The 27,412-nt window shown below is 43.4% G+C and overlaps 1 protein-coding gene across 1 annotated transcript; it reads left to right on the top strand.

Moving 5' to 3' along the window:
- Window positions 1–1,414: 1,414 nt before the first annotated feature.
- LOC123413561 (transcription factor HY5) lies at window positions 1,415–24,036 on the top strand. The gene is made up of 4 exons (XM_045106492.1): window positions 1,415–1,624; window positions 1,777–1,969; window positions 22,969–23,125; window positions 23,648–24,036. The coding sequence occupies exons 1-4, from the start codon at window positions 1,552–1,554 to the stop codon at window positions 23,708–23,710; spliced, it is 486 nt and encodes a 161-aa protein (XP_044962427.1). The 5' UTR covers window positions 1,415–1,551; the 3' UTR covers window positions 23,711–24,036.
- Window positions 24,037–27,412: the final 3,376 nt, after the last annotated feature.

Below are 27,412 nucleotides of genomic sequence, written 5' to 3'. Positions count from 1 at the left end.
CCCCGCGCGGCCGCGCCCCTCCGCAGCTCCGCATTCTGACGCCCACCGGTGCCGCTGCAGCGCCGGGCCCGGTGTCCCAGAGGCCCGCCCGTCGGCGAGGCGAGCCGGGGATGCGAGGCCTGGATCGCGGCCACGCAGCGGGGCTCGCGACCGGAGGATACCTGCGGCCAACGCCTGGCGTGGCGCGGCGGTACGTGGAGGACCAGCGGCCGTGCGATCGGTACGGGAGTCGGCGGGGTGGACGGCTGCGGGTGACGCCCGAGTCCCGACGCCTGGACTTGAGTCCCTCTCGGCCTCAAAATGGCAAGCTGGATGTGTACAGGGAAAAAGCGCTCTGCTTTTTGCGTAAAGGTCTAGCTAGTCTTGGCTAATGTCGAACGGCGCCCTAGCAGTTCTGTAATTGTTTACATGAAGGTCCATGGATCAATCCGTTGGTCTGGCATGGTTTAGCTTGGCAAAAAAAAAAACCTTGGCAATGCTGGACCGTGGATCATACAATAGGTAAATTATGTATTATACTCTACAAAAAACTTCATTGCACACGTGAAAAACCATGATTGTGATGTCTTGTCTGAAACAAATGATTCGGTTCAAATTTGGTTTGGGACACCTTGAGTTATTTGACTAGCTTGAAATTATTTCTACTGGAATTCTTCTTTTAGTTTTTAAAAGTTTTGGAATATTTTTTCAAGCTTAATGTTTGTAGCTATGCTCCTAAATTAATGCAAATGAAGCTTAGATTGGCTAGAACATCAGGATTGATATGTTGTCTAATTCTCATGTTTTTCATTCACCACACATGACATTTCTGTGCTTTCTCACTCCTCGCCTTTTATGTCTTGCGTTTAAACAAACAACATGCAGTGACTAGTCATTGTATCAAAGAAAACTCTAAACTTAAGCAAGGGTCATCTGCTTAGAAACCATTTGCCTTCAGCGAAAGGATTACCAATTGTTGTTATAACCAACTAGCTATGTGTACTATCAGTTCCATGTTGAAATGAAATTAAGAGCATGAGCTCCTTTCCTCGGGAAAAAAGCAGCTACCTTGCGGGAGGGAGAGGGGGGGTGCTGATACCCTACCTAGATGATTGCCTCCTCTATTGGTAGCAAGATTAAGTTTGTGTTGTTGAATTGTGCTTTGTTGCATTTATTTTCTTATTCTTTCATGAAAAATATGCACACAAAAAGGGAAAATCTCTGGTTAGCCAAACGATAAAAGAGCAAACACTGCAACACCAAAGTAGGCTAAGCATGCGTAGTATTAGATGCCATAATTGATAATGGAAAAATAGTACTAGGTCCAGAGAAGGTAGATGGCTTTGTATGCAAAACAAGAAGGGCACGAGCAAGATATACGCGCGACCACAGGGGTTAACCTGCAACAAGACATAGTGGCGTCGGGAACAAAGAGGCTGGCCATGCCCGGCAGTACTTCCAAGCAAGCCAACAAAGGAACAGCCAATCAGAGATCAAATCAGAGGATAGAGAGAGAGAAACGTGCACACAACTAATAGGATCTCCCCGGAACAAGCGCGGGAGAGGGAAGAAATGCAAGATCAGACGGCCACGACGACGAGCTCGCCGCCTTCCAGCAGCGACAGGTCGTCCAGCTCCAAGGAAGGCACGTACTCGCTCGTGCACTCATGCACGCAGATACGCATCTATGCGATCAAACCCTGGTTACAGATTTTTGTCCATGCATGATCATGCGAGACTAGTTAGCCGTAGATGCTAATTGGTTTGAAGGGTAGCTGAACAAGCGCGCGCGTGCAGGGATGGACAGCGACGACGACATAGGGAGGGTGCCGGAGTTCAGGCTGGGCCAGGGAGGTCCATCGACGTCGGGAAGGGAGGCAACGGCGGCCGGGACGTCGTCCGGGCTCGCGCAGTCGGCTGCGGCTGCGCAGGCCAGCTCCCACCGCCGCGGCCGCAGCCCCGCCGACAAGGAACACCGGCGACTCAAAAGGTATATATGGTACTCCTATGCGCCACGATTGCTGTGTCGTGTTCGTAGCTCGCCTAGTGTCGATGGTGCACTAGTTTTTCCTTTTTCAAATTATTAAAACTGAAGGATATTGCATACTGGTGTAGCCGAGCGCTAGACGGCCGGTGCTCGGCAGTTGGCTGCAACTTTTTGTGTTTAGAAACATGGCTGTAAAATAGCTGACCTTGAATTAACAAATTCATCAACCGGTCACGAATCACATCGACCGAATACTTACAACAAACAAGAAAATAAAATGGGAGATACATAGTGCTTACACACAGCTAACATGCCACACCATAACCAACACTACAAAGACATAAATGAAAGAGAGCGCTAGCATAGTAGCATTGTTGAAGCCGTCATACACAAGCACACCAAAACCAAAGGAACCATGCTGGGCTAGGGCGAGATTTGACCATACTTGGGACGAGATCTTGGCGTCTCTCCAAAAGGAACACGGGCAAACCCATCAATTTCCTTCGCCGAAGAGGAACCCTGCCTCTCGTACTGACTCGAAGGACGCCGCACCGTCGGCGTAGAGAAAGTTCACCCTAAAACCCGGATGAACGAGCAGGATGCCTAGGGAGGGGAACAGCTGGGCTGCCCGTTGCACTACTCGAGCTCCACCCTTGACAAAACACTTGCTCACTTAACTGAATTGCCGATAATTTAATTAAAAGGTCAAGTTTTGAAAAAAATAATTGAAAAAGGATGGTATATCACCAACCTCTGCCCGTGGCGATGCATGCAATCATTTTATTAATTATTCATAAAGTATGTATAAAGTAGTACATTTGTAAGCCTGAAGTCATCATCTAAACAACACATGTCGCTACTTTTATCCCCTGATGGAGGGATGCCGAATGTCCGAGCCGAATATCAAACAAACATCGCATCAAAGCCTAACATCTAAAGTCGAATGCCTTAGTCCAGCCACCATGCCGGGACTGGGTCACACACCGTTTTAGCGCACTCTGAGCAAGTGGCACAACCGGTCTTGAAGACCCTTAGCGCGTGCCAGCACACACACTCGAGAAGTCTATACCGCCGCCGTCTTCCGCATATCCATCTTCAGGAAAAATCAATGCAATGATCTTGCGAGGCCTGGCATCAACGCCACCATGACACCAGACGGTGCCACTGTCCTGCGCGTGTTCATCATCCCGCGTCCTTCGTCGAGACCCTGCTGCACCATGCCGCCGAAACTCATCTTCGTAGATGGTAGATGCCATTCTGCCCCACCGTGGTCACCACCCGACAATAACGTGGAGACTGACGCCCAGCCACCAAGCCGTCCACATGTTCGTTCAGCCGATGAATGCCTCCAAGGATGATGCCCCCACGAGGGGTGATGAAGAAGTCGTCACCATCATCCGATCCAGGACGCCCCTTCAACGCCTCCAACGAGGGCTATGCCACCCACGGGCGCCACCGTCAATGGTGACCTCCCCCAGATCTGAGGTTTCCCCTGGAAACAATGGAGCGCGGGACCCCCCCACCATCACGTCCAATGAGAAAAACGACACCCACGGGCGCCGCCGACAATGGTGGCATCCTTACCCACTTCAGCAGCTAGGCCCCATCTCCTCCTCAACTTGATCTGCCGCCAGGAAGACACCGCGAGGCAGCACCCACCGTTCAGATCCCTTTAGATCGACGAACAACCAAAGGTAGAGGAGGACACACCGTTGCGTGACCGGGGCCATGGCCACACACGCATCGTCCCGAGGTGCGTGCTCAAGATCCCTCGCCACAGCCACGCCTTCAAGCTGCGATGGAGGGTTTCCCTGCCACTGCTATCATCCCCCTGCATGGGCTTTGCCCAGCTAGGATCCGACGACGGCGGGAATGGGTGGCGGTGGCAACCCTAGGGAGGGAAGGGAGGCGGAGGAGAGGGAAGGGTGGCGGCCGAAGGAGAGGAGGGGGAACCTGAGTGGCTATTCCCTTATTATACTTTCTTAACATTACAACAATCCATAACAAGTTGTCAAGGCTCACTGTTGTTAGATGCAAACCAGAATTGCGGTGAGTTGATCCATATGGCCTGGGATATAAGTTGATCTTAATATGCATTGATTATGTTCAATATATGTAGTGATTTATTTTAGACAATTTATTTTACTTAATTTTCATGTTGATTATAGTTTGCATAGATGATGAATGATGTTTCCATCACACTGATTCTACAAAATGCAAGTTCTAGAAATCGTCATACGTTTTCAAAACTAGCTATGACTTCAATAGAATTAAGTACATCTTCCTAGCTACATCCCACACTTTGCAGTCCCGGGCTATCTTATGGAAGCTTACCTCAGATCTGATCACCATCTTGGCAACCTTGCTTAGAATTTGAGATTATTGATTGTTTTATTAAACATGAGTACCTGTGTACACCATTACACACCTCACATCCAATCAAAACAACGGTGACTACAACTCAGTTGATATAGTATCGTAAATGTTAATATATTTTTTCTTATATAAATTTTGTCAAACTTTGCACCTTTTGACTTCAGACAAAAGTTACAAGACTTCTTTGAGAGACGAATGGTGTATTTCTTATTAAACTACTAATAGTCGTCCAACCAATACATTCTTATTTTTTTTGCACTTGCATGAAAAATTCGAATTAAACTATTTTTAGCAGTGACATATAAATAGTTGTTTCCTGTTTACCTAAGAAATACCAAGTAAAAGTGAACTACATAACTCAAATTACCGATAAGCTCAAAGCTATAATTAGCAATTACTCCCTCCGTCCGGGTTTATCGGGCCCGAGAGAAAAGGCTAGCAGTAGCACGGTTTTTAAGGCTCTCGGTAGCGCGGGTACCGCGGTACTGATACGACACTACAACTAACGCTTATCAGTAGCGTGTTTTTGCCTGCGCTACTGCTATAGCTACTTAGCAGTAGTGTTGTCCTTACCAGCGCTACTGCTAAGTGGCTTAGCAATAGCGCTTTTTATTTTCAGCGCTAAAGAGCGCTACTATTATATTTTCACATTTTTTTTGCTACGTATTTGCGATGTTTTTGTACAGATTTTATATAGTTTTCTGGACGAGCATATATCAGTTTATGATATGATTATCATACACATAATAGTCCCATCATACCATCCAACACAAATCATGTTGTCACATCATAATCATGATATAGCTATACAAGTTACATGGCATGTCTCATCATACATAATGTAGTATTTCTTAAGGCACCGGTTCGTATCCCTCTCTCGCACTAGCGTGAACCTAAACTAACTACTTTCTGCTTCGGCTCTGCTATCTAATCCTCTCTGGCTGTCGCTTGGAAACATGTACACCTGGGCCTGACACTCCGATCACTCGTCGTATACTCCTGGCGTAGCACTTCTTCGCCATCGATGATCTATGTACCTGCATCGTCACATGAGTCGATAATATGCAACATATATAGTTGAGCAACAGAAGGAGATAGACTTGGCAAAAATAGAAGCAACATCTCATAAGCAGAAATAACAAAGTTCACAGTACCCAAAATGCGCTAACTAGAGTGATCTTCGCTAGTTGAGGCGGACGGTTTAATTACATCACAAATAAAGTTTCGTCGTGCATAACTCAAAGTTTCGTCAAAGAGAAAGTATGGACTAAACAGACACTTTGTCATATATCGTCAATCACTCCAACATGTCGTGCCATCCATCCAAGTCTGGGAGATAGTCCCCGAGCGCAGTGAAAGTATGGACTTAATGGACGTCTTCCCACGACATTTTCCCTTCTTCGTAGAACATCCCTGTTTTTTCGACGATCTCCTTCATGATGATTTGGGCAAGTTCACGCTGGATATGGTAGAACTCAGCTCAAAGTCGGTGATCCGGGATATCTCCTAGGTTCTTTGCCCATTATAAGATATGGGCATCGCCGGATGTAGGTGACATGCGAAGGTTCTGCTGATCCCGTTTGTACTCTAGCATGTGGTGCGGGACATAGAATCCATCACTAAGAGTACAACTCGGTTGCTGGATGCAGCAGAAGTCGGTCTTATGAGCGAAGGCGGGCGCGCAGTACCTTGTTCTCTGATGTCTACTACGCAACCTTCTCCTTGTAGACGTTGTTGGGCCTCCAAGTGCAGAGGTTTGTACGACAGTAGCAATTTTCCCTCAAGTGGGTGACCTAAGGTTTATCAATCCGTGGGAGGCGTAGGATGAAGATGGTATCTCTCATGAAACCTTGCAACCAAATAACAAAGAGTCTCTTGTGTCCCCAACACACCCAATACAATGGTAAATTGTATAGGTGCACTAGTTCGACGAAGAGATGATGATACAAGTGCAATATGATAGTAGATATAGGTTTTTGTAATCTGAAATTATAAAAACAGCAAGGTAATTAATAATAAAAGTGAGCACGAATGGTATTGCAATGCATGGAAATAAGGCCTAGGGTTCATACTTTCACTAGTGAAGTTCTATCCATAATGATAACATAATTGGATCATATAACTAGCCCTCAACATGCAACAAAGAGTCACTCCAAAGTCACTAATAGCGGAGAACAAGCGAAGAGATTATTGCCGGGTACGAAACCACCACAAAGTTATTCTTTCTGATCGATCTATTCAAGAGTCCGTAGTAAAATAACACGAAGCTATTCTTTCCGTTCAATCTATCCTAGAGTTCGTACTAGAATAACACTTTAAGACACACATCAACCAAGACCCTAATGTCACCTAGATACTCCATTGTCACCTCAAGTATCCATGGGCATGATTACACGATATGCATCACACAATCTCAGAATCATCTATTCAACCAACACATAGAACTTCAAAGAGTGCCCCAAAGTTTCTATCGGAGAATCAAAACGTGTGCCAACCCATATGCATAGGTTCCCGATGTCACGAAACCCGCAAGTTGATCACCAAAACATACATCAAGTACTCACATGAATATCCCATTGTCACCACAGATAGACACGTGCAAGACATACATCAAGTGTTCTTAAAGACTCAATCCGATAAGATAACTTCAAAGGGGAAACTCAATTCATTACAAGAAGGGAGAGGGGGAAGAACATCATAAGATCCAACTATAGTAGCAAAGCCCGCGGTACATCGAGATCAAGACATCTCAAGAACACGACAGAGAGAGAGAGATCAAACACATAGCTACTGGTACATACCCTCAGCCCCGAGGGAGAACTACTCCCTCCTCGTCATGGAGATTGCCGGGATGATGAAGATGGCCACCGGAGATGGATTCCCCCTCCGGCAGGGTGTCGGAACAGGCTCCCGATTGGTTTTTGGTGGCTAGAGAGGCTTGCGGCGGCGGAACTCCCGATCTAGGTTTATTTCTGGAGGTTTCTGTATTTATAAGACCAGATGGCATCGACAACAAATCAGGGGGACCCACGAGGGAGTCACGAGCCCCCCAAGCCCCTGGCTCATGGCTTCCTTGGGACTCCTCTCCGGTATCGTTTTCTTCTGGTATTTTTGATATTTTCCATAAAAAATCACGGCGAAAGTTTTATTCTGTTTGGACTCCGTTTGATATTCCTATCTGAAAAAGGTTAAAAACAAGGAAAAAAAACAGAAATTGGCACTGGGCTCTAGGTCAATAGGTTAGTCCCAAAAATAATACAAAATAGCATATTCATGCATATAAAACATCCAAAGTTGATAATATAATAGCATGGAACGATCAAAAATTATAGATACGTTGGAGATGTATCAAGCATTCCCAAGCTTAATTCTTGCTCGTCCTCGAGTAGGTAAATGATAAAAACAGAATTTTTGATGTGGAATGCTACCTAACATATATTGTAACATGAATATTCAGATCCATATGATTCAAAGCAAAAAGTTTAATATTGACATAAGAACAATAATACTTCAAGCATACTAACAAAGCAATCATGTCTTCTCGAAATAACATGGCCAAAGAAAGTTATCCCTACAATATCATATAGTTTGGCTATGCTCCATCTTCCCCACACAATGTATTTAAATCATGCACAACCCCGGTATTAGTCAAGCAATTGTTTTCACAATTTTACTTTCTCAAACTCTTTCAACTCTCACGCAGTACATGAGCGTGAGCCATGGACATAGCACTATAGGTGGAATAGAATATGGTGGACGTTGTGAGGAACAAGGGAGGAGATGGTCACATCAACTAGGCGTATCAACGGGCTATGGAGATGCCCATCAATAGATATCAATGTGAGTGAGTAGGGATTGCCATGCAAGAGATGCACAAGAGCTATAAGTGTATGAACGCTCAAAAGGGAACTAGTGGGTGTGCACCCCAACTTGCTTGCTCACGAAGACCTAGGGCACTTTTGAGGAAGCCCAACATTGGAATATATACAAGCCAAGTTATATAATAAAAATTCCCACTAGTATATGAAAGTGACAAAATAGGAGACTCTCTATTATGAAGATCATGGTGCTACTTTGAAGCACAAGTGTGGTAAAGGATAGTAGCATTGTCCCTTCTCTCTTTTTCTCTCATTTTTTTGGGCTCTTTGGCCTCTCTTTTTTTCATTTTTTTCATTCATTTTTTTTGGTGGGCTCTTTGGCCTCTTTTTTTTAATCCGGAGTCTCATCCCAACTTGTGAGGGAATCATAGCTTCCGTCCTTTCCTCACAAGGGACAATGCTCTAATAATGGTGATCATCACACCTTTATTTACTTACAACTCGATACTTAGAACAAAATATATGACTCTATATGAATGCCTCCGGCAGTGTACCGGGATGTGCAGTGAATCATGAGTGACATGTATGAAAGATATGAATGGTGGCTTTGCCACAAATACGACGTCAACTACATGATCATGCAAAGCAATATGACAATGATGATGCGTGTCATAATAAACGGAACGGTGGAAGTTGCATGGCAATATATCTCGGAATGGCTATGGAAATGCCATGATGGGTAGGTATGGTGGCTGTTTTGAGGAAGGATATATGGTGGGTGTATGCACCGGCGAAAGTTGTGCGATACTAGAGAGGCTAGCAATGGTGGAAGGGTGAGAGTGCGTATAATCCACGGACTCAACATTAGTCACAAAGAACTCACATACTTATTGAAAAAGTTTATTAGCTATCGAAGCAAAGTATTAGACGCATACTCCTAGGGGAAGGGTCGGTAGGAATTAACCATCGCGCGATCCCGACCTCTACACAAAGGATGACACTCAATAAATAAATCATGCTCCGATTTCATCACATAACGGTTCACCATACGTGCATGCTACGGGAATCACAAACTCTAACACAAGTATTTCTATCAATCCACGATTACTCACTAGCATAACTCTAATATCACCATCCTTATATCTCAAAACTACGTGCAAAGAATCAAACTTCTCATAGTATTTGATGCACTCTATATGAAAGTTTTTATTATATCCCTCTTGGATGCCCATCATATTAGGACTAGATTCATAACCTAAGCAAATTACCATGTTGTTTAAGACTCTCAAAATAATATAAGTGAAGCATGAGAGTTCAACTATTTCTATAAAATAAAATCATCGCAATGCTCTACAAAGATATAAGTGAAGTACTAGAGCAAAAGGCAAACTACTCCAAAAGATATAAGTGAAGCTCAATGAGTAGTTGAATAATTATTTGTATGTGTGGAGACTCTCCAATTTAAGAATTTCAGATCTTAAGTACCTTATTCAAACAAAATAAATTTACACTCCAAGGATAGCATGAATCGTGTGAAGAAGCAAAAAATTTAGGTTCAACCGATACTAACCGATAATTGTTGAAGAAGAAAGGTGGGATGACAACCGGGGCATCCCCAAGATTAGGTGCTTGAGACTTCTTGAAATATGTATTGGGGGTGCCTTGCGCATCCCCAAGCTTGAGCTTTTGTGTCTCCTTAATTCCTCTCATATGATGGTTTCCGAAATCTTAAAAACTTCATCCACACAGAACTCAACAAGAACTCGTGAGATAGGTTAGTATAAATCAATGCAAAACTTTATCATCCTCTACTGTAGCAAATCATTAAAATTATTATTTTACATTGCATACTAAATTCCTCTGCATATTTAAAACTCCCATCCTCAAATGGAATCATTAAACAAGCAAACATATGCAAACAATGCAAACAAAATAGCAATCTGCCTAAATAGAATAGTCTGTAAAGAATGCAGCAATATCCATACTTAATTAACTCCAAAAAATTTGAAAAACTTCCACGCTGTAGAGAATTTATAAGATCATACTGTGTCCAAATTGCAAGGTATTCTCACATACAGAAAATTATAGGGAATGTTTGCACTACAAGCAAACTTTCTGTTTTGGAACAGCAACTCCTAAACTTGCAAATTAAGCATGGTAAAGGCTATCCTTGACATTTTTATTGAACTAAATGATGCAAAAAATTAATACAAATAACAGCAAGCAGGTATTAATAAAATAAAACGATGCTCCAAGCAAAACACATATCATGTGGTGAATAAAAATATAGCCCCAAGTAAAGTTACCGATGGATTGAAGACGAAAGAGGGGATGCCATCCCGGGGCATCCCCAAGCTTAGGCTTTTTGGTGTCCTTTAATATGGATTTGGGGTGCCTTGAGAATCCTCAAGCTTAGGCTCTTGCCACTCCTTGTTCCTTAGTCCATCCGAACTTTACCCAAAACTTAAAAACTTCACAACACAAAAATTAACGGAACTTCGTGAGATGCGTTAGTATAATAAAGACAAATCATTCATTTTGGTACTGTCAAGACAAGATTCATAAATGTCCCCACACAATTCCTACTGTATCTTATCATTTACACAATTTATATCACTTTATATACTCTATGGAAACACTAAAACAAGCAAACTATGCATTGAAAACAGAATCTGTCAAGAACAGAACAGTCTGTAATGATCTGAACAATAACCATACTTCTGCACCTCCAAGAATTCTGAAAAAATTATGACAATTAAGGAAATTTGTATATAAATAAGAATAAAAAGAATAAACCTAAAAGCACTATCTGGATAGAAATTAAAAATGATTTCGTGAGTGTAAAGTTTCTGGCTTTTTCAGCATGATCAAACAACTATCACCCAAACTAATCATAAAGGCTTTACTTGGCACTTTATTGAAATAAAACCTATAAAACATGATTAATACAGTATCTTAGTCATGTGAACACACAAAACCAGTAAGGATACATATTGGGTTGTCTCCCAAGAATCGATTTTCTTTAATGCCTTTCAAGCTAGGCATGATGATTTCAATGATGCTCACATAAAAGATAATGGTTGAAACATAATGGAAGCATCATGAAGCATATGACTAGCACATTTAAGCCTAACCCTCTTCCTATGCATAGGTATTTTGTGAGCAAACAATTTTTAGAGCAAGAATCAACTAGCATAGGAAGGTAAAACAAGCATAGCTTCGAAACTTTCAACACATAGAGAGGAAACTTGATATTATTGCGATATGTAGAAGCATATGTTCCTCTCTCATAATAATTTTCAGTAGCATCATGAATGAATTCAACAATATAACCATCACCTAAAGCATTCCTTTCATGGTCTACAAGCATAGAAATTTAACTACTCTCCACAATAGCAAATTTATCCTCATGATTAATAGTGGGAGTATCGTAAAAGACTTGAGCACTACAAATTATTTCCACATTAAAAGAGTGATGTTCAGTGAAAGGATACTCAAGAGTATGACAAGTTTTATCATCCCTCTTCTTTATAGCATAAGTATCATCAGAATAATCATCATAAATAGGGGGCATGCTTTCATCATAGTAAATTTGATCAGTCAAAGTGGGGGAACTAAAAAGATCATCTTCATCAAACATAGCATCCCGAAGCTTGTAGCTTTGCATATCATTAGCATCATGGGTATTCAAAGAATTCATACTAACAACATTGCAATCATGCTCATAATTCAAATATTTTATGCCAAGCATTCTATGTAATTCTTCTTCTAGCACTTGAACACAATTTTCTTTTCCATGATTTTCACGAAAGACAATAAAAAGATGAAGCATATGAGGTAACCTTAATTTCATTTTTTGTAGTTTTCTTTTATAGACTAAACTAGCGATAAAACAAGAAACTAAAAGACTCGATTGCAAGATCTAAAGATATACCTTCAAGCGCTAACCCCTCCGGCAATGGCGCCAGAAAAGAGCTTGATGTCTACTACACAACCTTCTCCTTGTAGACGTTGTTGGGCCTCCAAGTGCAGAGGTTTGTAGGACAGTAGCAATTTTCCCTCAAGTGGGTGACCTAAGGTTTATCAATCCGTGGGAGTCGTAGGATGAAGATGGTCTCTCTCTAGCAACCCTGCAACCAAATAACAAAGAGTCTCTTGTGTCCCCAACAAACCCAATACAATGGTAAATTGTATAGGTGCACTAGTTGGACGAATAGATGGTGATACAAGTTCAATATGGATAGTAGATATAGGTTTTCGTAATCTGAAATTATAAAAACAGCAAGGTAATTAATAATAAAAGTGAGCACGAACGGTATTGCAATGCGTGGAAACAAGGCCTAGGGTTCATACTTTCACTAGTGAAGTTCTCTCAACAATGATAACATAATTGGATCATATAACTAGCCCTCAACATGCAACAAAGAGTCACTCCAAAGTCACTAATAGCGGAGAACAAACGAAGAGATTATTGTCGGGTACGAAACCACCACAAAGTTATTCTTTCTGATCGATCTATTCAAGAGTCCGTAGTAAAATAACACGAAGCTATTCTTTCCGTTCAATCTATCCTAGAGTTCGTACAAGAATAACACCTTAAGACACACATCAACCAAGACCCTAATGTCACCTAGATACTCCATTGTCACCTGAAGTATCCGTGGGCATGATTATACGATATGCATCACACAATCTCAGAATCATCTATTCAACCAACACATAGAACTTCAAAGAGTGCCCCAAAGTTTCCACCGGAGAGTCAAAACGTGTGCCAACCCATATGCATAGGTTCCCGATGTCACGAAACCCGCAAGTTGATCACCAAAACATACATCAAGTACTCACATGAATATCCCATTGTCACCACAGATAGACACGTGCAAGACATACATGAAGTGTTCTTAAAGACTCAATCCGATAAGATAACTTCAAAGGGGAAACTCAATTCATTACAAGAAGGGAGAGGGGGAAGAACATCATAAGATCCAACTATAGTAGCAAAGCTCGCGGTACATCGAGATCAAGAGATCTCAAGAACACGAGAAAGAGATATCAAACACATAGCTACCGGTATATACCCTCAGCCCCATCGGGAGAACTACTCCCTCCTCGTATGGAGATCGCCGGGATGATGAAGATGGCCACCGGAGATGGATTCCCCCTCCGGCAGGGTGCCGGAACGGGCTCCCGGTTGGTTTTTGGTGGCTAGAGAGGCTTGCGGCAGCAGAACTCCCGATCTAGGTTTATTTCTGGAGGTTTCTGTATTTATAAGACCAGATGGCATCAAGAACAAGTGAGGGGGACCCACGAGGGAGTCACGAGCCCCCCAGGCGCACCCTGGGGGGTGGGCGCGCCTCCCTGGCTCGTGGCTTCCTCGGGACTCCTCTCCGGTATCGTTTTCTTCTGGTATTTTTGATATTTTCCATAAAAAATCACGGCGAAAGTTTTGTTCTGTTTGGACTCCGTTTGATATTCCTATCTGAAAAAGGTCAGAAACAAGGAAAAAACAGAAACTGACACTGGGCTCTTGGTCAATAGGTTAGTCCCAAAAATTATATAAAATAGCATATTCATGCATATAAAAAATCCAAAGTTGATAATATAATAGCATGGAACGATAAAAAAATATAGATACGTTGGAGACATATCATCCTCTTGGTCGTGATCTCTCGACCCCGTAGGCCATAGAAAAAGATAGCACTGTCGAGAACAGACTTGATGTGGGTGTAATCCTTTTTCTTCATGGTCTTCGATGAGTCCAAGTAAAGAGCATGGGAGAATCGGGGGTAAAGGATGATGAGGACAGCTTGCCCGTCGCTGCGCGAAATATGTACACCTCAAATTAGCCTCCACGCGTGCAAAGTGAATGATTGAAATTGAAGGAAAGATATCTCTGGATGACTTACATGGGATGATAAGGCACGAGAATCATCTCCTTGTCCTTATTGGCGACCATGAAATTGGCGATATAGTTACTCGCGTATTCACGGTGCTTTGGGTAGGTTGCCAAGAAGGCCTCGTGCATGAAGTACGGGTCAGCGACACATATATAAGGTATCTGCTCAATCCTGATGATGTGGTTCATGTGCAAGGCAAAAGGCAGACAAACGTAAAATCCAGCCTTTTCAAGTGAAACATGTCGAAGATGTAAGCGAATCGAAGGAAGATCTTTTCCACGGGGAATATGTCAACGTACAACCTTTCCTGCGGCATGTTAACCACGTAGAGTGGGTATCCTGGATTTTTCGAGGCGATCAGGCTTTTCTCTCTCCGCAACACATCGTCATGAAGTCTCCTTAGATCGCCGTATATGGCCTCTACCGCTGCCTTAGTTAGGATCAGAACACCGGGAATATGAAATTTTGCCGCACCGGGGATAGGTATACGGTCTTGAAATCGAGGTTGCTGAGGCGGCTGGATCATAGAAGCAGCTTTGTTGCCTTTCCTCGATCTCTTCCTATGCTTCTTTGCTACTGGAGGTGAGCCTATAATACGTTCATCATCCGGCAATTCAGGCACCAACTCATCACGCTCAAAGCCTGAGTACTCTTAGTGTTGAGACATCAATCCTCCATCGTCAGAGGCACCGGTATTCAGATACTGTAGAGGGTCATCGTCATCCTCGACGATGGCATCACGCATTGCTTCTTCGACGGCGGCAATCTCATCAGGCACTAATGTAGCCTCTTCCTCACCCGGCACGACAGGCGACGCTAATTAGGTAGGTGGGGTGTTGGTGTTCATACCTTGCTGAGGCTGCTTGGTCGTGGGTATGCTCCCGGCCGCCTCCAGACGAAGCAGACTCTTCAGCCACAAGAGGACACAACGCTTGCAATCGCCATGCCGCCGCGGGGTCTCATCGTCATCTCCCCCTAGTGGTACCAGAGGAGCCAAATTCTCGTGGCCCGATTCGACACTAGCCACGGAAACCTTGAAGACGTCAGGGGGATCGGGCGGTTGTGGAACAATTGTTCCTTCGGCTTCATTATCGTCGCCTTCCCCACGTCCACCTTCTGGCCACTGATGGTGTACACTATGGTGCACGGGGTTACGTCGGCCTACAAAGACATGTCTGCCACGTGAGACATCCGAAAGGCAATGGAAACGAGAGATTATACATATATTATAGAGGGTCGGTGTGATAGGTACTGTGAGGGCGTCGAGCTCAGCCAAAGAGGAAGCACCGCTGAGCACGTCCGAGATGGAGGACGGGCTGCTACGAGCAGGTGCGGGAGCCGATGCAGGAGCAGGTGTGGGAGCCGGTGCAGGAGCAGGTGATGGTGCGGGAGCCAATGCAGGAGCAGGTGTGGGAGCCGGTGCAGGAGCAGGTGCTGGTGCGAGAGCCGGTGCAGGAGCAGGTGCTGGTGCAACGCTATTCGATCTGCTCCCCAAAAAGTTGGAAAGGGGAAAGTCGGTGCATCCTTATTTCGATTTTCCTTGGTCCAACTGACGACAGACGGAACCAAGAAACTATACGAAGCTGCAATCTCCTCTTTTACGGCAGCTACCGCTGCTTTGACACTCTCATCTGATTTCTTATCAACCGCAATCGCAACCTTCTTGTCGATGTTTTCTTCATTTAACCTCCGTCTTTGCTTTCTCTCCTTCGTGGTCTCATGGTAGTACTTCTTCCACGTGGCACCATCTCCGACGCCGTGCACGCGTCCATACGATGACCGAATGTCCATCGGGAGTCCTTTCAATATGTTCAAGGCCCGGTTGAATGGGGTGTCCCACTAGGGCCTCGCTAACGCCTTAGACGGCGAGTCGCTTTTGGCCGTAATCCTGTGCTGCTCTTTCTGCAAAAGGAACGTGGACCGTTTACAAATGTGACTAAAAGTGCAGTCGAATTGATTAGAAGCTAAAATGAAGGGGGAAATTAATAATTACTAGAGGTCTCACGAACTCCTTCGTGACCCCATTTGTATTGAAACCCTTGTTGACTCGGTTCCAATAGTATCGGGCCCTAATGATGTCACGCTCCTGCGAGACAGTGAACTCCGCCTAGGGGTCGGGGATGCCCAGACTTTTGCGTTCCACGTCCTCCTTGGCCCATGTGGACCTCTTCCCCGTGTAACCACGGCTTCCAAGGTGGTGGCACCCATGTTACTCTATTGAAGCCCCTTCATGTACTCCGACTTTTCTTTGGTAGCTTCGGCAACGCAAGTCGCCTTGAATATTTCAAAATGCTCTTCCATAATTGTTGGATTATCCTTTACAATCCCTGAGTAGGGTTCCTTTTTGTCGATGATATTTGTTTTCACCCTTACTTTCGAGGCATACAACGCGCCGCTAAACTTGCCCATGGCGCGTGTGTATATCTTCTTCATTGTCGGGTCTTTATGTGGAACAGTATAATTTTTTTCATCCTGGCCCGGGAACAAGAATACCTGGTGCAGCTTCGTTAGAAGGGAGTGCTCCATATCTGATATCTTCTTTAGTTTCTCATCGTTGATGGTGGCAGTTGTCCATAGGATGCAGCCTATTTGATTTTCGCAGCACATGCGCGCTTCCGCAAGCAATTTTGGCTCAAAATTGTCGGAGTCCACCTCTATGACCACCATTCTAGTAGTGATGACCTTGTTCGGGCGTCGTATCCTCTTCGGTTTCGGTTCAATACCGGCTTTGCCAGTCTTGGTGTCGGTCTCGGTGCCGGTCTGGGTCTCAGCGCCGGTCTCGAAGTCAGTCTCGGATGTGACAGGTGGGCCCTGCAACGACCATTGCTTGTCCAGAAGGTTCAAAAAAGTGTTTGCCGCGTCGTAGACGTTGCAATCACCAGAACCCCGTCCTTCAGCATTGCTAGCCATGTGTCCTACGATTAAATCTAGTCAATTAATTCTAGACCTAGTAAAATGAATAATGATATAAAAAAGGCCTATGTTTTGCAGGAACGTTGACTCATCCCCGGCGCAGCAAATCCCGGGCACTCGATATGTCCTAGTTTGTAGCAGAAGTCATGCCAAAATTCACAAAAAAATTCGGCATGACCTTTGCTAAAAAGCGGACAAATCGAGCACCTGAAATTTCCCGGAACGAAAATGAATCAACATTCCAGCAAAACATAGGCCACTTAGCTTCATTCCCAAGAAACAACAAAAGGCCACTTGGCTACAATCGAACCACTTCAATGTTGCATATAACACGACCACTTAAGAGCATGTACATGAGCAACTACAACAGTTGATAAACATGAGCAAACACTATTGTGGAATTTGCATATAACATGACCACATCAAATTTGCATCTCCTAGTGTTTCACACTTAAAGAAAATCTACACAAATTGTCGGGGGGATAACCCCGGGGTAGGCTCATCAAGCCTGTTCCTTCATTTCCGGCCCAATGGACATGAAGGTATGGAGATTCCCAAGACCCAAGTCTTCTGACCGGCTAGGCATCACCTGCCAGCTGGAAGACGAGGCGGCCACCTTTCTGGCCGGCCAGGCAGCCCCTGCCAGCTAGAATGCAGGCGGCCTCCCCTTCAGAGCCGGCCTGGTCCCGCCAGTCAGACTGAGGAGGAGGCGACCACCCTCAAGCCGGCTGACCAAGCAGGCTAGCCGGCCGAGGATCACAAGTCACATCAGATCGTAGGTCAAGAAGAGACCTCATGATTAAAGGTAGCTACACGTCAGCAAAGTTACATGATCAGGGCGCCCGGCAGGTACGAGCGTCGGCGGCCACGCCGCTGACCTACCCCGGCTCTGATCCATCACCTAGCATAGTGTCGGACCGTCACACTCCCACTCCATTACTGCACTCGGCGTGGGGAACAGTGGAGGCGGTCGTACTGCCTGCCCATGAAGAATCTCGCGGGGTGACGCTTGATGCACAGCGCATGCTCAGCGTCAACCTTACGCGGGAGCCCCATTGGCCAGCCGGCGGGTCCCACAGGCAATCGAGACCATGCAGCCGGCGGGCCCCTCATCGACAAGACAAGACCCTTGTGGGCCCCTGGCCAGCCGGCGAAGCAGCCAGCCGGGTCCCATGCCTGTACCCTTTATCCATATTGTAGGCCGGCGGGTTCGTCTATAAAACCCCCCGGCCGCCCCCCATGCAGAGAGGCCGATCATTAACCAGTCATCCGACACTACACACTCACCAACCCACCGAGAGAGAGGTAGAGACGAGTCGGCTGGTCCCCTCTTCCTCCTCCCAACACAGCTCCAGGAGCGACATTGTACTCTGTTCCCATACATCAAAGACACCAGCAGGATTAGGGGTATTATCTCTACGGAGAGCCCTGAACCTGGGTACATCGTGCGTCCCATGCGTGTACCAACCTCGTTCCCAGCGCCCACCTTTGTCCCTTCGGTTCTCACCGACTTTAGCCTACCTATGGCATATGTTGTGAGTATTCACCAACACAAATCTCATGCTCTCTCAAACTCAATTCAAAAAGGTTCATAACTAGGGTTGGAACTAGTGTTCACCTGTGTTAATTCATTGGGTCTTCCTAAAGCAACAAAGGTTCTACACAAATCGAACCATTTTCACCTAGTGTTTGGTTTCCTGCCACACATGGTTAGAATCACCTTAGAGCTAGAGTGGTGAGATTACTTGGCAAAAATCACATATATAGCATGCTCTAATAAATGTAAGAAGATTTTCTCACAACAATAATAACAACAAAAAATAGATTGGAGCATTTTCTATTAATCCCATCAGCGTAAAAATAAGCAACCCCAATCAGTATAAAGATACAAAATAAGATAGATGCATGCAAGTTTCAAGCATCATTCATAAAGTCGCAAAATGATGTTTTCAAGAACAATGTCACAAAGTAATAGTTCTAGCCATATCACAAGTTCCAGCCAAGTTACATTAAAGTGTTTCACTACACATCAAAAGATCTACTTCCCAAAAGCAATGGTCATAGCACAAGTTCAACTCCCAAAAGCAGTGAGCAGACACATCACACACAACACACGATTATCATGTCCTAATTACCAAAAGTTGTCATCTTCTAAAGTTCACAAGTTTCCATCTTCTAAACATCACAAGTGAGAAATTTGCAAAGTTCACGGGTTGCTATCTTCTAAATGTCATCTTTCTCTAGCAATTGAGCACAATATTCACCTAGAGAGGAGGGGTGGGGTTTACCGAGAGGCAGGGGCGTTGTGGGTGGCTCAGGGGAGACGCTGGAGCGGAGGGTGGCTCCGGTGGTGGCGAGGCGGTGATGGCAAGGGAGGCAGGGGCGGTAAGGAGCGGACAGGGTGGATCCAGGGGCGCGCGGCTCCGGTGGCGGCGATGGCGCGCGGCTCCGCTGGCAGCAACGGAGGGACAGGTTGAGGGCGACGAGGGAGCAGGTGCGGCGAGGGAGAAGCTGGAGCAAGGGTGGCGAGGAAGAATGGGGAATTGGGGGAGGGACGCCGGCATGCGGGGGCAAGTCAAACTTAGCAGTAGCGCTCTTACACAGCAAGCGCTATAGCTACTTACTATAGCGCGTTATATAGAAACGCGATGCTGCTATAAAACTTAGTAGTAGCGCGGTTCTAAGAAGAACGCTACTACTATTACAAGCCTGGCAGCAACGGTTAGAATAGCCATAGTAGCAGCACGTTTTATTTGTTCGCCACGCGCTACTGTTATTTAGCAGTAGCGCTTTGTTTTAACATGCGCTACTGCTAATATTCTGTGTATAAGCTTTTTCCTAGTAGTGGGAGGGGAATTCTTCAGCCCATATATCCCTTGCCATGGCGACCAAATTCTCTATGTATGTGTTAATGTCACAATCATCTTCCCAACCCGATGAGCCGAAGTCAAAAGTCATGAACTTCAAGATTGTTATGGACATGCCAACGGGTTTTCCCACCAATATAATGAAGTCAAAGTTGTTCTAGACGAATGTAATGGTTTGGATCTCCCTCATATCCTCATCACCAAAGGTCGCTGACTTTGGTGCTATTTTGGCTTCCTCTCTACAATAGAAGATTCCAAAAGCATGATTACCATATTCTCACTTGGCCATGTCATTTACTAATTAGTTAGTTCTTCCGATCACCTTGACTTATTGGTGCATATGTAAGTGGGTGATAATGTCATGAGGGGTCTATCATCCCAAGATTCAGTGGGTGGTTGTCCCGGCATAATGGACATTGAGCGGATTATCATAGCACTCTTGGAAGAACCTGGAAAGGCACTAGTTAGGATCGTGGTTACCTTCCAATGATACATAAATCTCGCTTTTGTTCTATTTGATCAAGATACACTTTGTGATCATGAGAAAATATTAGTATTGGGCATCTAAACAAGGCAAGGAATGGCGAATTCCTCACACATGCTCTAAAGCCCTTCAATATTTACACTCAGTCTTGAGAATATAACACTCCTAAAGGAGTTGGAAATGGTAATTCATAATAACTCATGCCATTGCTCGGTCTAGTTAGACCGACAACATATTAACTAACACAAATCAATTCATGTACTTAATCCGATGGATCCTCATAATATTAGTCAACCTAACGCCGCAATGACTTGATCAAATGCCATTGGATCACTAACTACGCAAAGTATACTCATGCAATTCGATTATGTAGAATACAACCAAAGTTCCCCATGAATAAGATCCAGAATGCACGGGCAGATCTCAGCATAGATCGTGTTCATGGATTTTATTGCACGGGACAATCCTTGCAATTGACATACTCACTAACTGGAGTTTGGCCACACAACACAACTTTGTCCGATTTTCTTGTAGTAGTTCAATGACCACTCACCTTTGTTTGGGTTTCCTTTTCGCTCACGTGATATGGGACTAGTTGTGTATACGGTTTAGGAAGCATCATACAATCCATGTTTGCCTATGTTTCAATATGTCGATGAGTAGTGGTACATTACCTTTCAATCTTCTCAAAACAACATTAGGTTCATCCGCCACTCTATCAAGTTGGTGTGTGCCCTCTAGATTGTTGGAATAATGAAATCAATGTATATTTAATAGGACAAGTCTAACAATAGAAGAATACAAAACAAAGAGACCGTGAGGATCGGAGATTAGAGAAACTCTAGCCGATCCCCTAAAGTTAACTCACTAAACCCCAATTATTCTAGGGCTCCCGCAAAAATGCAGGTATTGGGAGGCTTTGTTTTGGCACGCCCCCAATAATCTTAACTCCCATCAATTTTTCTCTACCTATTTCTCACCTATTGTCCATATAAAGACCTTTTGAACTACATTTTCACATCATATTGATCCAACCTTGATGTTTCAACCGCACATAGTTCAGTAACATTTCGAAGAAAATAGTCCAAAAATAAACATGATGCGATTGAATAAACTAGTGCCCATGAAGTTGCTAAGTGTGCTCCAAAGGTCAACTCAAAGTTTCTCATGCATCTGGCTATCTTCGATCTTTTGATGCACTTCAAGAAATAGGGTTTTGTCTACATGTTACTCAATCGTCACATTTGTTCACATGTAACCATACTCAAAGTTGTCTTGGACTATCTCATTTTATATTATCATGTAATGCACGATCACATATGTTACCATGGTCATACATATTTTCTTTTGGTCCAAAAATCTAGCAGGCCCACGGAGGATCACCCTAAAAGCTCTCTCAACCTCCTTTCTGAGAGCTTTTTGAGCCTTGGCAAAGTTAACTCTCTTGTTTTGTTGAGGGCATGCAAATTGTTTCGACAAATGTAAACAATGAAAGATAGATGCCATCTGCAAGGTAACACATATCATGCTGCTATCTAACCATTGACTACAAAGTTGCAATGTAGAGCATTTCAAATAGAAAGCCTTGCAAATAGTAGAGAAGTTTGGAGGACATTGAGTTTACTATGAGAGCCAAGAACCGCAAAATAGGAAGCCAAATCCATTGATCATGTGATGCAACAATTTAAAGTATGACTGTTGGATCATACCAATGCCAAGTGAATTTCTCATGTCATGCGGTCGGACAATTCTTTTATCTTCAGTACATGCAATTGATGCACCGATTCCCGTCAGCCTTACAATGCCATCTGCATTACTGGGTGCTCTGAAACACTTGCCTCCGAAGACCAAAATCACAACCTTTGAAAAAATCCTTCATACTCTTGATGATGACACCTTCCCCGGTGCAAAGGTACTCATTTGTAGTGTCAACTGGGTATGCAATTGCACATATTGACTGACACTATCTCCACAAGCACGGCAGCCAAGATTGTCTGCATGCATTAGTCTCCTACTTGAATCCTGATGGTGTCTTCCACATCATTTTCAATGTGCAAGAAGAGCTTCTAAGATTATTATTTTTCAAAAGAAGGATGACCCCCAGCCTCTGTATCTAGACGATGCATGTAGCCGGGCAATGCATGAGTCATTTTATTAATTATTTACAAAGACTTTACAAACTAATAGATTAGATAGTGTAAAGCCATTGTCTTGACAACATCTATCACCACTTCTATCCAATTAATGAAGGACTGTCGATTGTCCGAGCCGAATACCAAACAGACACCATACCAAAGCCTAATATTTAAACCAGAGGCCCCAACCAAGTCGCATTGTTGAGGCACACACTTGTCCGACGCACTCTCAGAGGCTGCCAACACCATCTTCCGCCGATCCATCTCCATAGCAAGCACTGATGCATCGACCTTGCTAGGCATGTCCTCAACGCCACCTTCCGTCTATATGGATATATACTCCATGCTATGATATGTGAAACATACTGTAACCATTTCGGTAGGGAACATACGGTATATCATAGAATGAGTCGTGAATTATATATGTAGAGTAACTGTACGAAGTGAATGTGCATGTGCTAACTCTTATTTACCCCAACAATTACGTGGCCTCTACAATCTAATTAATGTAGATTGTTGAGGAACCGGGTGTCGGCGCAGCAGGCACGGGAGAGGAAGAAGGCGTACATGGGCGAGCTGGAGGTGAAGGTGAAGGACTTGGAGACGAGAAACTCTGAGCTCGAGGAGAGGCTCTCCACGCTGCAGAACGAGAATCAGATGCTTAGACAGGTACGTTAACCAAAAACCATATTCTCTCCATTCTTAAATATATTTTTTTCTACAGATTTTACTACGGACTATATACAGATGTACATAAACATATTTTAGAATGTAAGTTCATTCATTTTGTTCCGTACATAATTCGTACTTCCTCCATCACAGTTTATAAGGCATGCACGTGTACCTAGATCGTCAATTTAATTTATATAAAATATATTATTTAACATAAAAATTATATCATTAGAAAATAGAACATCTAAAGTTTCTAATGATGTATTTTTTTATAATATATGCATTTTATTAAGTTGGTCAAATTGACGACCTAGATACACGTGCCGGACTTATAAACTAAAACGAAGGGAGTAGTTGAATTTTTAAAAAGACAAATATTTAGGAATGGAGGGAGTAGTACATACATGAGACTAGTTGACATACGCCACCTCCGGAATACTATATCTGTTGGTTAATGCGATCTTGTAGAGCTATATAGCTTGTTAAGCTGGATATGCCTTCATAATCTCCCGTTTGCAGATACTGAAAAACACCACCGGTAACAAGAGAGGACCGGGTAGCGGCGCCGACGGGGACAGCTAGAGCCTATAGTACCACCGTGTGACGTCTGGAGTTATCTGCTACGCTACTTCATTGTGAAAAATGTAATAACGAAGTCTCAAGAAATTGCTTAGTCTCAAGAACTGAGGGGAGCCGGCACCACATAATGTACAGTGAAGGACCGGTCCTGACGTATGTATTCACGTCAGACTTGTCTATGTATTGATGAAGGTTGAGTATAATATGTATGATGTATGTAAACTGCTTACCATATGCTCTAGCAGGGGTGTGAATTGTTCAGACTGCAAATGCAGCCGATTTAAGCTTCTTGTACCATCAGCCCACGTAGTAGCCATGAATCGTTGACACGGGCACAAAAACCAATAGCAAAACATGGTCCTATGGCCGTACGGTTTTGAGTTGACCGAGATTTGCTAGATTTGAAAAGGCTTATTGGAATTAGCAGGTAGCGATTTTAAAATGTAGGCGTACGATCCTGATCTGCCGGCCAAAAAACAAACGGCAAAAAAGGTGCAAATATAGGAGTTGACATGTGCAACTTGATGTAATTCTACAAATATTGATAGCGAAAATTTCAATAATTTCTAGAGAAATTTTATAAAATTATTCAGTACTAACAAAAAAGCGAACTGCCATCAATTCAACTTGCACAAACTAAAAAAGTGTGAATTTAATGTTTGAAAATACGAAAATAAATATAAATTTTAAAAAAGGATGCCTAAATAAATAAATAAGTGAACCAACGTGGTTGGATGTTCAGGAGCACACTAGTATCCTCACAAAGGTTAAAGTCTAGACTTGACAGTAGTGCTCGCATTTACATGGATTTATTTTAAATTTATTTCAGACCTTTTGACGATGTACGTTCAGTGGGAGAGAACGTTCCCGTCGACTATGACGACGTCTGTCTGTGGCGGCTTCGTCAATCCTAAGAGTATGTGTATATTTAGTCTTTTCGAGGTGCGCACAGAAGTAGGATGTATGTGTACGTTTATAGCGATAAATATATGTGCATATATACAAGCGTCCGTGTCTTTACTACATTCAATAGATAAATAATACATAATGATTACTAAAAAATGTTACATATCTTCCGAAAATATGATATAATAAAGAGTTGCATGTCTGCTAATTCAGGTTGCACAAGAATATGCATAACTTTATTCAATTGAAATTTGGGACTGGACATAAACTTTAAGTATTAAATAATAACCAAAATATTAAATAAGTCAATTGAAATTAATGGAGAACAGTTTAACATACTTATAGTAGGAAAGTTTTAATTAAAAATGTTAAACTAAGACGGTCAAATTAAAAATGTTCTACTAGTATTTGCTCAATTGAAAAGTGTACAACTTCAGTTTTCCTATATGCACATCTATTGAAATTGTGTTTGGCTCTCAAGTTGTACAAGCCTGGTTTTTTGAAAATCAGAAAAATAAAATGTTTCAAAATTTTCTAAAAAAATACACACATAACTACAACTGTGTATTACATGTTTGTATAGCTTCATGGCGAAATACGTTTTTATACCAGCTGCGCAAAAATAACAAAATCATGCATTTTACTATGCACTATAAAAGTTATTGGCATTGTTTTTCTTATTATAGCTCACATAAAAATATATTTCATACTGAAATTTACACAACTGCAGTATAATATCTAGGTACTTTGTTATTTATTCTGAAAGAAAAATAACATAAAAGCTCAACTTTAAATTATTATCATTTTTAATATTTCAGTCTCTAGGGAGCCCGATAGCCAAAAATCTCTCTCCAAATATAAGCTTTTAAAAAACAAACCAATAACCAAAAACTAATTAACTCATCTGTACACTAACAAAAATGAATGTGCTATCAAAAAAATGTGGGAATTTTTTTCGAGTAAAAATGTGGGAGTTTCTTGCGAGTAAAAATGTGGCTAATTGTTGGATATATGTTCAACCAAATTTTACATACAGTAGCATGACCCTCCCACACCGCGTCTCCTCGTCCTCGTCGCAATGCAAGCTGCGCGAGTGGCCAGTCGCATGGCGCTGACACACCGGCCATCCCATTCTAAAATCATGTATAGCAAACCCCGTATAATGCCCTGATCCATAAAATAACTATCAAAATACGGATTAGCATGTAAAAAGTTGTCTGATCAGACTCTGCAAACGCGTCGGATCCGTAAATATTTTTACGGGACGCTGCAAAATTCTCAACCTAACCCGCGAATACGGAGATTCTCCCTCTTGCCCCGTCGGTGCCCTGTATATAGCGGGAGCGGTTGGTGGGTGGTACAGTTCAGCCCGTGCTTTTCCCCCATCCACAGCCGCCGGGCTGCCGCCTACGATTTCAGCCATACCAGCTGCTGGGATCACGCCAGCGGGCCGCCACACGCCTGGGATTGACCTCTACCTTCCTGCTGCCTCGGCCGATCGAGAAGTTGCAGATCGGCTGTTGTTTGTCGTGCCTGGCGGATCTGGCATTTTCGACCACCAACGGTTACGCCAAGCCATGGATTGGTCGGGGGCACCCCGCACAGCCCCGGCAAAGCACCAAAGCCGCATGCAGGTACTCGTTCGTCCTCTAGTCGTCGTCGTCGGTTTGTCGACAAGGACTTAGACGGCCGTCGCCCAGGCTCGATGCTCGTGCAGCGGCTCGCCGGCTCACAGATGCCGCTCATATAGTGCGAAGACTGCACACAGACAGTGCTGCAGCTAACATCTAGCACGCGACAACACCTCGGATGGGTATTCTTCAAATGCAATAACGACATGATATGTTCTTGTTTTCATTCGGCTTTGTCAACTTATTTGGTTCAATTTCGATAGCTTATTGGCATCTTCATGTGTATAGGAAGGTGGATGCTCGTTTTGGTATTGGGAAGAAGAATACATCGATTTATTGATAGGAATAAACTTAATAGATGTCCGTTCACTCCTTACTATAATTGAGGCTAATGATGCGGCTGCATGTGCAATTAGAAAAGAAATTGGTGGAGAAGCAACATCTAATTCTTTAGAATCAAAATCGAAGAATGAAGAATGTAAGATCAAGAATCCGCACATCAACAATGAATGCATGGAAAAGATGTTGGTCCAACTAGTGGGAGCAGTTATGAAAGTTGGATATGTTCTAAAATGCCAAATTGTGATTCTTGTTTTCTTTGATCTTGCTAGTTTAGCAAAGATTTGATGAATTATGATGTATCCAATGCTTTTGATTAAAATAAAGAAGCAAAAAAGTGTGTTTTCATGTTTGAAATTGAAATGCAAATTACTGATTTACAGGTCGGCGACGAACGACGTCCAAGCCCGCGCACACCCGTAAAACCGTTTTTGTGTAAACTGTAAACTTATTTTACGGATGAGTCAATTACACCACTGGTGTTACAACTTGACGCACAATACCAGTTTAGTACTAGAACTTATGACGTACATTAAGCTGGTGTTATAATTTATTTCTAGATGCATAGACGGTGCAAATCATATTTCTATACTAACATAGTGTTGATTAGGCGTGCCACCACTGCATGGAGCGACTAGACTGCGTGTGCCTGCTATTTTGCGGAAAAAATCATGTAATTTTTGTTATCATGGAAAAGCTTCTACCTGCCACCGATATTTTTCTCACAGACGGAAGCGTGTGAGGTTTATTTATTAACTACCCATAGTACCCTCCAAAAAAATGTATCCCAGAGACATTCCATCGCCTGACTGCCGGATTTAGGAGGCCA

The sequence above is a fragment of the Hordeum vulgare genome, chromosome 7H, assembly GCF_904849725.1.
Source record: "Hordeum vulgare subsp. vulgare chromosome 7H, MorexV3_pseudomolecules_assembly, whole genome shotgun sequence".
NCBI classification, from domain to species: Eukaryota; Viridiplantae; Streptophyta; class Magnoliopsida; order Poales; family Poaceae; genus Hordeum; species Hordeum vulgare.
The sequence above is the reverse complement of the archived record's forward strand: the minus strand, read 5'-3'. Positions and strand labels throughout refer to the sequence as shown.

Excerpts from the sequence above, each read along its gene's own strand:
- LOC123413561 (XM_045106492.1), top strand. The coding sequence starts at position 1,552 with ATGCAAGATCAGACGGCCACGACGACGAGCTCGCCGCCTTCCAGCAGC. Across the intron at positions 1,625-1,776 it reads GTCGTCCAGCTCCAAGGAAG|GGATGGACAGCGACGACGAC; the intron begins GCACGTACTCGC and ends GCGCGCGTGCAG. Across the intron at positions 23,126-23,647 it reads AGAATCAGATGCTTAGACAG|ATACTGAAAAACACCACCGG; the intron begins GTACGTTAACCA and ends TCCCGTTTGCAG.